At 44.8% G+C, this 13,061-nt stretch overlaps 1 protein-coding gene across 5 annotated transcripts in view; it reads right to left on the bottom strand.

Annotated features, from left to right (window-relative positions):
* LOC119844931 (tyrosine-protein phosphatase non-receptor type 11-like) overlaps positions 1 to 13,061 on the bottom strand; it is an 84,121-nt gene that overhangs the window by 27,516 nt on the left and 43,544 nt on the right. For all 5 annotated transcript variants that reach the window (XM_038376411.2, XM_043499767.1, XM_043499768.1 and 2 more), the window contains one exon: positions 3,519 to 3,641. In XM_038376411.2, the coding sequence (XP_038232339.1) occupies positions 3,519 to 3,641 (123 nt within the window). The remainder of the gene's footprint in view (positions 1 to 3,518; positions 3,642 to 13,061) is intronic.

Raw genomic sequence — 13,061 nt, 5'->3', positions numbered from 1 at the left:
TTCTGCTCCTTACTTTTCAGACACGTTTAGTTCTTTGAAGAACATGGTAGGCAACATGATTGGTTGGAATTCGGATAATCTAATGCTACTCATTCTGTCCACTGATCTATGCTTTATAGTTCCAATTCCTGAAAACACAGACTTACATGGCGTCAGTTTCAATGGGACATGAGCATGCAGAGAACTGCTTTCCTGACTCATTAAATGTATGCAAGAGATGATGCAGCCATGTGCATGATGTATGTGTGTGACAAAGCCAGCATCTGAAATGAGAAGGGGGCTAAGGCAGGAAGATTTTAGATGATAGTACATTATCAAAGGTAAGATAATCAGGGAGAAAGATTTTTTTTTTTCCCATTGCTTAAGCATCTGAAGCTTCAGATATGACACCTGGCTTGCAAAAATCAAATGCACAAACTTAGACACACTTTCCTGGAAACATTTAAGCATCACAGGCTTTGCTGATTGCATACTTTGTGTGCAAGGTTGGTTCAGAATTTCCACTGAATCAAAATGTGTCAGTGGGTTGTGGCCACACAATTGATAATATTAAGACTTCAAGGCAAACTTTGTGTTCTGTGCTTGACGCACAACTCTGTGGCCGTGGGCGAGGGACATTGGACTTGGTTGAGCTACCCACAATTCAATATTTATCATGTGGTCACATCTACAGACCATTCAGCTCAAGACTCCATTGGGCTACAAATAGTAATCGACCATCCTGGTTCCCAAATAGTGGGAAAGCACCTGTACCCTTAGCACATACAATAACTGCCCCCCATCATGGATCAGGCTAATGGCAACACAAGGGTCTTCTTCCTCTAGAAAAGTGTTCCAGGTACTCCCCTGAAATCCCAGATCACCTCCCTTTACTGCCCTCCCCCCACACCCCTGCAAGAACAAGGGACATATAGACTTCCTTATACAGGAGATATGGGAAGCTTTGGCTAGCAGTGGCCATTTTGGAGGAGGTCACTGGCGTTTTAACCATTCCATCATAGCACGTGCCAGGAGCAGAACAGAAGGGGTTGCACATTTAAGGGCAGTTTGCATCATCAGTCGGTCGTGTTGCTCAGAACAGTGCCGAAGGGCCAGCTAAGAACAGAGCCCCTGCGAGGCACTGGAATGGCAGACATGTGTGGGCAGAGTGCTGGAAAGGAAAGCTTGTGCAGGCAGATGCTGCTTCTCACACCACTATACCTGACTCTACCGAGTTGCCTCAGTGGCTCACTTTGAAAACGGACAAAAACATTGACTCAAAAAAAATTAAGAAAAAAAGGCATTAACACCACACAGACAAACCCAGTCTTACGCTTCTCTCCCAGTGATCAGCTTGTTCAAGGCAGCTCTGTGTGACTCTAATTAGAATGGAAAATATAGTTAAAGACTTCCTGTCTCTTATTAACTCAACAGCTTCTGATTGCAAAGATTACCTGCAGCATAAGCAATTAAAGTCTGACACTGAAACTTTCTACTCTGCTGAAAAGTTAGTCACATTCCTTCCCATGGCCCCCCGCATTATGCCCAGCTTGTTGTAGATCAGCATGAATGGGGATATTTTGGGTTCCAGCATCAGAGAGAGGAATCGGGGGAGGAGGGGCTGGGGCGAGATCATATTTTTGGGCAACAAGTGTGAAAACTCACTTGAAATATTCAAAAATGCTATTAAAACCTGCAAGCGGCTACCAAAAGTCAGGGCCTTGGGGGAGGGGATACAGTACCTCCAACAAACAAGTTATGCTCACATCCTGTAACACAGCAATACCTTGCCAGATGGGAAAAAAATATCTAACCAATATATTGCTGCATGGGGTTACTTTAAACCAAAGTATATGGTAATGACTTGTAAACCTAAATTAACAGCCACTGAAAAAAAACTACAAACAACTAAAATAACCTCAGAGAAGATGCCTGCATAGGGGCAGGGACAATTATCATCGGTAAGGCTCCAGGTAGGTATGGCACAGGAGGGGTTAAAGCTACCCCTGGAACACACAAACTGTCCCTTTTAACCTCACGGACTCAGGCGGTCAACTTTATTCTTTGCATTATCGGATAGCTAATAAGACAGAAAATATCACAATGCCACTATGTAAATCCATAGTACAGTCACACCTTGAATACTGTGTGCAGTTCTGGTCACCTCGCAGAGAAGGGCAACAAAAATGATTAAGGATATGGAACAGCTTCCATGCGAGTAGAGATTAAAAACCAGACTATTCAGCTTGGAAAAGAGATTGGGGGAAAATTATAGAAGTTTATAAAATCATGCATGGTGTGGAGAAAGAGAAGAAGTGTTATTTACCTCTTCACATAACACAACAGGGGGTCACCGAATGATTAATAGGCAGCAGGTTTAAAACAAAATGAAGTACTTCACAGAATGCAGTCAACCTGTGGAATGTTGAAGGTCAAAACTATAACTGGATTAAAAAAAGAATTTGATAAATTCAAGCAGGACTGGTCCATCGATGGCCATTAGCCAAGATGGTAAGAGACGGAATCTCACGCTCTCAGTGTCTCTAGGCTTCTGACTGCCAGATGCTGGGACTGGATGGCATGGGATGGATCCCTTAATGATTGCCCTCTTCTGGTCATTCCCTTTGAAGCATTTGGCATTGGCCACTGTCAGAAGACACGAGACTGGGCTAGACAGACCTCTGGTCTGACCCATTATGTTTATCTTCATTGTAACTTTCACATCAGTAGAATCCCACCAGGCACAAATGGAACGTGATCCACCGTTTCCTGGAAGGCCACGTTCCAAAGCCAAATCACCATAATCACAAGCTTCATTTCTATAATGGCTTTGGGCCCAGAGGTCCCCAAAGCACTTAAGGTTATGTGCACATGATTGTGCAGAAATGCAGCCAGCACTAGGGTTGAGGGGGTCTGCACTCTGTAAGTCAGACAATGAGACACACTGACCCAGTTTTCAAGGGCAAAGCCCTATTTTTAATGGAAGTTGCCTTGGGATCTTGTCCATGCAGAGCAGACAGTACCTGGGTTTTCGCAGGTCTCATTCAAAAGGCCTACACAACATGAATGGTTCTCGAGTTTATCCTGGAACAATGAAGTGATCATTCAGTCCTGCCAGGACTGAATGCTGTGTTGCTCGGGTGCTGAGGGATTCAAAGCGGACACACTCAGAGGACTAGCTTGTCTCTTGCACTTCAAGCCCTCAATCAGCATTTGCAACTGAACACAGAACCCTGCCGGTTTCCCATTATGTATGCTCAACAGGGATCCACAAGTTGGGGGTTGTGCACACAGGGCCTATGATCCAAAGCTTGTGGAAGTTGGTGGAAAGACTCCCACTGACTTGAACAAGATTGGGATCAGGCCCATGTACAGGTACCTGTATGCAGCAGGCCGCTGCCCCTCCCCCTCGCCCATTTGCATCAGCATTTGTCAGGGATTTGCCCACTTAGTCAAGTGTCTGCAAGAGTGCATACCTCAAAATTAGGCCAATGCCTATAGCTGCCCGGTGCAGCCATCTCCTGCCCCCATTTTCATACCTGACAGAGAGAGTGAAGTCTCCTGGATTGCTTTTACTAGGCCGGGCCAGAAAACTCCCATGGACACCTCTCGTCAGGAGCAACTTCTCCGCTTCTATTCCATTGATGTTGGGGTGAAACCACCTATAAACAAAAATGTGGGGTGTGAAAAGAAATATACATTAGGTACCATCCAGTCATCAACATCTCCATTGGGGTGTTCATATTGGCGTCTGTTCACTGACTAGGCCAGGTGGGAGAACTTGGGACCCACTTGAAAGCGGTGGGTCTTTCCATCCCACTTGGTTACAATTCTCACATATACAAGCTTTCCCCTAGGGCCTAAGAACAGACATTTGCATTTCAACAGCTCTGCCCGAACTCTTCTCCCCTCAATTAGTTTGGGTGTGATCTCAGCACGGCAGTTCCCATCCCTCTCCTCTCCCTATGGGCGCAGACAAAGAAGACTGGAAATATATGGGTTAGTGGGGGGGAGGAGAGGGAGTACAGTGTTGCTATTTGGAAGTTAGAAAGACCTAAAAAAGCATCTCTACTGTCAACCAGCAGGAAGCTGAAGGAAATGAAACCAAGTGCTTAGAAGACGCTAGTAGGGTTCTAAAAAATTAGCCCCCCCCCACACGCACACCCCCAATCACACACGCTCTACCCCAGCAGTGGCCAATGTGTGGCTCCAGAGCCACATGCGGCTCTTCAGAAGTTAATATGCAGCTCCTTGTACAGGAACTGACTCCAGGGCTGGAGCTATAGGCGCCAACTTTCCAGTGTGCCGGGGATGCTCACTGCTCAACCCCCGGCTCTGCCACAGGCTCTGCCCCCACTCCACCCCCTCCCCTGAGCCTGCCATGCCCTTGCTCCTCCCCTCCAGAGCCTCCTGCATGCCATGAAACAGCTGATCAGGAGGGAGGGGAAAGGCGCTGAATGGCAGGGCTGCCGGTGGGCAGGAGGCGCTGGGAGGCTGCCGACATATTCCTGTGGCTCTTTGGCCATGTACATTGGTAAATTCTGGCTCCTTCTCAAGCTCAGGTTGGCCATCCCTTCTCTATACACTTAGAGACCACCAATAGCAAGTGAAAAATTAAACCACACTCCTATGCCACTCCCCCAGCAACAAGCGGGATTTTTCTCGTTTCCATCAAGCTGGTGTAAATGGTTCTAAGTTTAGTCTTAATTCATGGGGGCCCTATGAAAGCAATTAACAAGCAGGCCAAAAAGACTGTTGCCTTCAGTCAGTTTGGCCCAACATATGATACAGGCCCATTTGTGGTATTTATTTAAGGGTTTGCGTGGGTGTCTTAAGATGAAAAAAAAAAAAAAGAAAGCGAAAAAAGCCAAAACTAAAATAGCACGAAGACACCAAAAGCTCTAATGCTACCTCATAGCCATGGGTCTCAAGTCAGAAGCCAAGGATCAGACCTTCAGAGTTTTCTACTCTGATTCTGCTGCTCAAGTGGTAGCGGTTTGAGAGGGGGTAGGACCCTCCCCATCTGGGTCTGCTGCCAGATCAAGGAGGGAGGAGAGGGGGACTCTCCTGTGATTTATTGAGGCTGCACAGAGCCCTCATGAAAGGAGGGGATCTTTAAAGGAAAAAAAAAAGCTAGTGCTAACTAGGTCAACAAGTAGGGTTGCCCTCATTGATCCCTGTTTTGTGGGACCTGTCCCAGAAGAAATGGCTCAGAGGTCCCAGTTGTTTGCACCCCAGATTCAGCAACCCTACCCGTGAGCCGAGCCTAGTCTAGGCCCTGGCCAGTGAGGCGCTGTGTTTATTAACAGCATTAACCACATGGTGGGTGGAAAAAAGTCACATTTAGGCCTGGGTTGGCCACAAGTTTTGTCAGAGCTGCAGCGGGGACAGCGCCCTGGAGAGAACCCAATTTTCCAGGCCACAATAATAGTCTGATACTCTCTAGGTACAGGTGTAACTCAAGAGGCACAATTGGCATTACAGCTGCTGTCAGGGACTGAATAGGCCAAGGAGACAGAGCTACTGTTATACCATGAGGTGGTTCCTCCAGGCAAGGGTTGAGACACATTGGCAGTGCATTATGAGTGAAGCTTGTCCTGCCATTGCCTGTGCTAGGGAGCCACCAAGGGCCTAATTTTAAACACCCCTTTTAAAAAGTGTAAATGTAACCCACTGGCAAGTGTCCCCCCCGCTAGGCACAACCCCCAGAGGATACGGGTTTGTTAAAGCAGCAACTTGGGAGTCTTGATTTTTAGCTCAAGCTATAGCGACTCAATTTCAGCTCTGGAGTTCCCTGGTTCAACCCCGGGGGTGTTGGCCAAGATGGCAGCCATCGCACGAGCATTGCTTTAAAATAAAAAACCCACACACCTTAAAAAGCATGGAGAAGCTAGCCGAATCCTCAGCATCAGATTATAAAGAAAGCCGAGAACAGCAAGGTCAGGGAAGCTGCCTTGAGTGCTATTCTGTAGTGCCACTGGTGTTAGTGTATGTAGATCATAAGGAGTACCAGTGAAGAAGGGATGGTAAAAAGGAGAGACTACTTATGCATAGGGGACAAGGTTTCATCATTTAGATTTTAATTTCATCTCAGGTTCAGAGTGTCAAGTCATCTACTGACCTCAATTCATGGTATCAGTCAGTACCAAAATCCCTTGATGGAACTACAAGACATTGGTGCTTCCCCCAGCCCAGCACAAGTTAAAGCCTTGTCTATGCTAGGGCAAAGATTTTTCCGGAAGTGACTGTTTTTGGATGCTCTGTTTGACACTCCATAAGTGGGGTTTGATTTTCTGAGCGCACTGAACCTGCTTTCTGAAAAAAGAGGCCCCTTTAAAAGCATCTCAAGTTGTACATCTAAAAACTGAAGCACCCAAAATCATTAGTTGCTTTTTAATATCTTGACCTAGAGTATTAGTACATTAGTTAAAAGGTCTTTGTTAGCAAGCGCTAATACAACTTTAAGCAGGTGATCTGCTATAGTATTCCTTGCATTCATCTTAAATGACAGCTAACTGCACAGCAACGTGAAGAGGTGTTCTTTAACCGCTTGTTGTCGCAATAGACAACAAGAGCAAATACAGAGTTAGGAACTGACCAGTCAATCATACACCTCATTTGGAACCAGAAGTACACAATCAGGCAGCAGAGACAAAAGCAAATACTATACAGCACAGTACTGTGTTAACGTAAACTAGCAAAAAAAATAAAGGAAAAGTTTAAAAAAAGATTGACAAGTTAAGAAAACTGTTTCTGCTTGTTTTGTTTAAATTAAGATGGTTAAAAGCAGCATTTTTCTTCTGCATAGTAACATTTCACAGCTGTATTAAGTCAATGTTCAGTTGTAAACTTTTGAAAGAACCAGAAGGGTTTGTTCAGAGTTACGAACGTTTCAGAGTTGCAAACAATCTCCACTCCCAAGGTGTTTATAACTCTAAAGTTCTACTGCAAGCCACTCAGACTCGCCTTCCAATGACAATGGACAATCCTGGAAGAGACCTCACTTGGGCGGAGAGATTTGCACTACTACTCTAAACAAAGGTTTCAGAGTAGCAGCCGTGTTAGTCTGTATTCTGCATCCGATGAAGTGAGCTGTAGCTCACGAAAGCTTATGCTCTAATAAATTTGTTAGTCTCTAAGGTGCCACAAGTACTCCTTTTCTTTTTACTCTAAACAAAGTGACTCCAAAACGCAGGACCTCATTCTCAAATCAACCATTTAAAGTGAAATTGGGGTCTTCACAAGAAGAGCAAACCTGGGGACATTTAATAAAGTTAGCGCTCTACATATAAACGAAGCCAGATAAACCTCACAAACCTCCTGACTGGCAAGAAAATCAAAATCATCATCTCCTCCACTTCACAGCTAGGAAAGTGAAGGACAGAAATCTCTTGCCCTGTGCTTGTGTGCAAGAGACTCTCATACACAAACAAGAGAAAATTAAAATAAATGTAGCATTTGCTCTACGATTAGGGCAATTCCCCCCCCCCCCCCCGACTGAAATGCTCTTTTGGAAGGGGGGGGGGAGAAGTTGCATCGTAACTGGTCCAAAAACCAAAAACGCAAGTTGAAAACAGGACGTGGAGGGCAGAATCTGAACAGTTTTAGAACCTCATACTTTGAGACCACAAGCAGTGAGTCCCCTTGTGCAGAAGCCAAATACTTAGTATTCTATAAAGCTGCTACAGCCGGAACAAATGGCTCTAATGGAGTTTAATGGAGCTCAGGGACAAGACAAAGTTGCGAAATGTCATGGATAATGTTTTAGCTGAGCGCTTAATGACAAAGATGGGCTGTGAGCATTGGGCATGATTTTTCTTCTGTCTAGCTAAATGCATCACAGGTAACTCTGGGCTACACGTCTTTATATGTATTAAACAATCCCTACTAGGACAGACACCCATGAACCTCAGTGTGTTCTGAGACCATCCTGGTATCCAGGAGATCAGAACTTCAGGGAATGCAGAGGTCACCATTGGGATACACGTGTGATGTGTGGTCACACTGCCAGCTTCTCATGTTTCATGAGCACACATGCCTACAAAGGTCTCTGTATCCCACGATTAATATTTAAATGCTAGCAGACTCTTGGCTACAGCCATATTTTTGATGTCACAAACCAGGCAGCTGCATTAAGGTGGCCACAGATGGCAGGAGGAACAGAGGTGCTGCACTTGGGAATGTTCAAGTGCTGAGAGTGGAGGGGGAACTGGGAAGGGGTCTGTTATGGGGGAATGGTAGGATGGTGGCACAGGGGCAGAGAGATGCCCAGTCTCCTCTAGTTTTCCAGTCTCTTCCTCCACCCCATATCTCCTTAGCTGCCCTGGGCCCAATGCAATGCTCATTAGCATCTGTTTCTTTGGCTTCCGATTCTCAGTGCACTATGTGGGCCTTCCCATGCAGCACCCTGACCCTTGCTCACTGAAAACTGGAACAAGGCAGTCAGGAACAGGGGACTAGGCGGCACCTCAGGGGGTCAGTTAAGCAGAGTTAAGTTAAGAGCCTAAAAGCCAAGATGCTTCCCTAGTCACTCCTACTGCTTGGAAAGAAGTCAATACTAACATCCATGCACACACCCCGCTGTGTTTAGTGAGCACGAAGCATGAAAGCCTAGGTGGTCCTCAAACAGAGGCAGGAAAGGCCAACTTCCGAGTTCAGTAGTGGAAGAATCTCTTCCAAACATTACTAGGTTTACAGACCCTCACTGGGTGCTAAGAGAAAAAACAAAGCCTCCCCCGCGGGTCTCTCCTTCTGAAGGCTACATGCAGAAGGGAACGACTTGCCGAGAACTGCCTTGGGATAGTTCTCTGGCCCAGAAACGTGGCAACTGCAGACTCACAGCACGAAAGTGACTGTTTCAAGTACAGATGGTTACCACAAGGGTATCCCCACTCAGTAGTTCCCTTTCCTGAATGCAAAATCTTTGTGAAGGACTCTGAGCATGTATGAATAGCTGTGCAAAAACTGAGGGCTCACTGGTTCAGTTCAAATACACATTCCAAACCAAACCTTTGACAGGGCTGAAACAAATGCAGGTGCCTTAATTCCCAGCTATCCATTTTTGGGGGGGGGGGGGGGGCGCTTGTCTTTTATTTTCGGGTTCAAGGTTGGCCCAAAAGGGAAGCTGCTCTTGCAATAACCTCTGCCCTGACAGGAAGCAAGAAGAATTTGAAAGAAGTCTTGAAAGAAAGCTGCTTCTAGGGAGATCCCCAGCTTAATCTGACAGTATGAGAAGTTATTTTTGGGAAAAGAAACAAATGCGTGATCCTTTGGGAAGGAATGCACAAGATAAAAGTATGACTAGCATAACATTCTTCGAGTAGGTCCATTGCTTTAATGAACATGAATTGCGTAAGTGTCCGACTGTAAAATAAAACATGCAATGTAATAAATTGTTTTCACTTTTGTGGAACTGGGTCAGCCTTAAAAAAGGCCTACTTTAAATGAAGACAGAGATCCAACTATCATCGTTTTTGTATTTGGAGCTGAAATCTACTCCAGGCAAGTCTGCTTTTCTACAAAGAAATGGAAGATTTCCTCCATGGTTCACACGAACCAAAAATATAATTTAAAATAAAAATAAAAAAAACAACAAACCCAAGCACTTTTCAGGAACCCAAAGATCAACAATAGAAACTGCCCCAGGAAATTTGTAAAACAAGACAGGAAATGAGACAAAGTTAAACACAGCACAAGAGCCAGACTCACAGAAGGAAGTTACTCAGGCCTCTCTGGAGGGAAGAGGGCTATGAAAGCCTGATTCAGTCTGGACAGGAATTGACAGCAAGGCAGAGCTAATGCAGCGAAAGATGCTCTGTTTAAATGTGAAGCCAGGCTGACTAATGCTCCAGCCCTCAGTCAAAAGGAGAAAGAGGTCTGACCCAACCACAAAAATGCCAGAAAGCCCTCTGAAAACCTGGAATGACTAACCACCTGGTGAATACGAGACAACCCATGTGACACATGCAACACTTTCCCTTGAGGCAACACAGCTGAGTCTCAACTGCTCAACTGCTCAACCCAGTCTTGTGATGTCAGGATCTTTCTAGCTCTTCCTCCTCCATAGGCTGTGTCTACACTAGCCTTTTTCCTGAGGCCTTCTTCACACTTGAGACTAGCCCCAATTCAGCTAGCAGTGGACTGCAACCTATGTAGCTGCACAAGGTCTGACCCTGAATCTAGACAAGGGCAAACTGGAGCTTGCAAAATTGAGCTAGTTAGGGCTCACCCCAGTTACAGGTAGGAGCAAGCCTTAAATTGGTACAAACCTCAGGATTTACCCTCCTCATTTATGAGGATAAACCCCAATTAGTTCAATTGCTTCAAACCTTGACTTAGCCTCATCTACACTAGAAATGCTACAGTGGCACCAATGCAGCACTGAATTGAAGACCCTGAGGCCAGGTCTACACTACAAAGTTAGATTGACATAAGCCGCTTTGTGTTCATCTAGTTGTGCACGTGTTTACACTTAAATGCGACTCCCACTGACACAAGTTCTCCATTATGCCAACATAGTAAGCCCACCTGCCTGAGCGGTGTCCAGCCTGGTCAATGTACAGAGGTTAACCCAGCATAAATGCAAACACTGCATTCTCTCTCTCGACCCTATCAGTCCTCCAGCAGCTGCCCCATAATGCCCGACACTGACTGCTATGGTCACAATTGTGAACTCCACTGCTCTGGGGGTCACAGAAACCCCCCAGGTGTTGCAAATAGTTTTCCCCCTTTCCAAGGCACCTAGTGCAGAACATTTCTTGCAGCCCTAGTGATGGGAAAGCAGAAGTGTTAAGACTAAGGCTGCCAGGAACAAAACAAAAATTAAATTTACATCTTGCTCAGAAGGGAAATCTGCCAGCTATATATGCTGGTTCAGCCATGCATGCACATAGCCCTCCCTTGCACACACAATCCTCCCTCAATGCACCAATCATAACATCTACCTCCATGACAGCTAGGATCACAAGCAGAAAGCTGGTAGTTGTTGATAAAGGGTTGAGGAAAAAGCATCTTTTTTTGCTTCATGCTCATGAGATTCACCACAATGCACAGGAACCGGCACACGGTTTGTGCCCCACTTAAGCCCCCGGGGTTAAAGCCTGTAGATAGGCTGCTGCTTGACTGAATTTGAATTACACAGTTTCAGGAAGTTATGGAGGGGCCAGACAAAAGGGGGGAGGGAGGAGGAGAAGAGGTCAGAAATCAGACCGTTAAGTCCTAACAGCAGATGTTGAAATTCGAGACATCAATGCTCTATAACAGTTAAAACACAAGTTGTCTATTTTAACATGTGATTTTGACAAAATGAATATCCTTAAATCAAACTAAGTTCTCAAACAGCATTTTTATATTTTATTTTTTTTTACTTTGCCTAACTGTAAATTTCAATCATCGGTGGAAATATTTTGTCAGCTTGTGTGTGGTAAAATCCACGTTTACTGACATTTACCAGTAAAAATCTATGCCTTCCAAGCCTACCTACAGGGAAATTTGGGGTTGAACGTAAGCTGCTAACAAGTTAAAAGCAGAGTTGCCATGTTTTCACAGTTATTTTAACTTGAGTCAGCTAACCTAAGTTAAAAACATACATTATGTCTTCACTGAAAAAAATACTAATTCTGGCACTAACAAAAGACCGAAAAATTTACTTTTATTGAGCTGTGTTGTGGCAATTATACAAGTTCTAAGTCAGCAAGCGCTCATCTGGAGGGAGAAGAAAAAAAAAAGCCAGTCAACCCTTCTTCAAAAAGTTTACACCGGCCATAAAAACCACCTCCCAGACCATTTTCAAAATTTCCTGAAACTAAATCAATCATCCACAAACAGATTGAGGCTCAGGAATTAGTTTTCCTCTCTATATTATTAGAAACTGAGTGAATCTGGACATTGGACCTGGAACTTTGTGGGATGAGCCAAAGACAAACTTCACCCCAAAATAATTGAGGGGTGGGTGTTTGGTTTGGACCCCGCTTTAAATTTAAAAAAAAAAAGCTGTGTCTAAAATAGCCCTGTTAATGTCTGGAGACCATGCTCTAAACGGTTTCCAAGAATCAATGTTATTTAAAAATCTATTTTGCAAAGAAAGGGAACTTGGAAAACAATATGTATCCAGGTTGAAGTCTTCAAAGCTGCTCAAGGGGCTTTAGATGCCCATTTCCCATTAAAACAGGATTTAAAATCCCACTCTATTTGAACTTGCCTACAAATGGTGGTGTTTGCAGTTTTACTGCAGCTGTTTGGATCCCAGGCCATGAGAGAAACAAGGTGAGTGATGGAACATTTTATTGGATCAACTTATTCTGGTGCAAGCAACAAGCTTTCGAGCTTCAAAGAGCAGTTCCTCAGGTCCAGAGAAGGTCACCAAAGTGTCCAAGCTAAACACAAGGTGGGACAGATTATTAAGCATAAGGGATTCACACGTGCTGTAGGAGACCACTTAAAATGAAGTGTGGAATTAAGGGTTAGCAGGCAGGAGGGTGTGTTACAAATTGTAATGAGCCATAAAAACAGCATCTACCCACTTCATTTCACATGGTTTTACTCACACGGCCTTGTCTGTTGCATAAGGCCTACACATGGCTTAAACTCTGTTCCGAATGTAAGAGGGACAAACTTTGTGTGCACCCTTCCAGATGTGATTTGCACCAAGATAAAAAGTTCCCTCTGGGTCTCCCAGTGTAAGTGCTGTCTTGTCGGGCCTGCTCCTTTGAGGAACTAAGTGCATCTGGTAAAGGGCTGAGCACCTTCAGTTCCTGTTGAACTCAACTGGGCAATGAAGGCACTCTTTTGCAGGGCTTGTCTACATCTGAAAGACAATGTGGATTACGGTAGAGTGAATGTAAAGCTTGAGAGCTGTTCCTAACAACTCCACATGTGGACACTTATTCCAGAACAAAAATGCCTTGGTCCCACTGGGTTAAGCTTACCGGGAACAAAGCACTTGTTCAGCAATTATACATACAGAAAAGCCTTTAGGCCTTGTCTAGGCAGAGAAGTTACACCACTAGAGTCTTGTTTACATGCAAGTTAGTCAACAGAGCTATGTTAAAAAGAACAAGAACAAAACAAAAACATACCCCAAC

The sequence above is a fragment of the Dermochelys coriacea genome, chromosome 18 (genome assembly GCF_009764565.3).
Source record: "Dermochelys coriacea isolate rDerCor1 chromosome 18, rDerCor1.pri.v4, whole genome shotgun sequence".
NCBI lineage: Eukaryota > Metazoa > Chordata > Testudines > Dermochelyidae > Dermochelys > Dermochelys coriacea.
The sequence above is the reverse complement of the archived record's forward strand: the minus strand, read 5'-3'. Positions and strand labels throughout refer to the sequence as shown.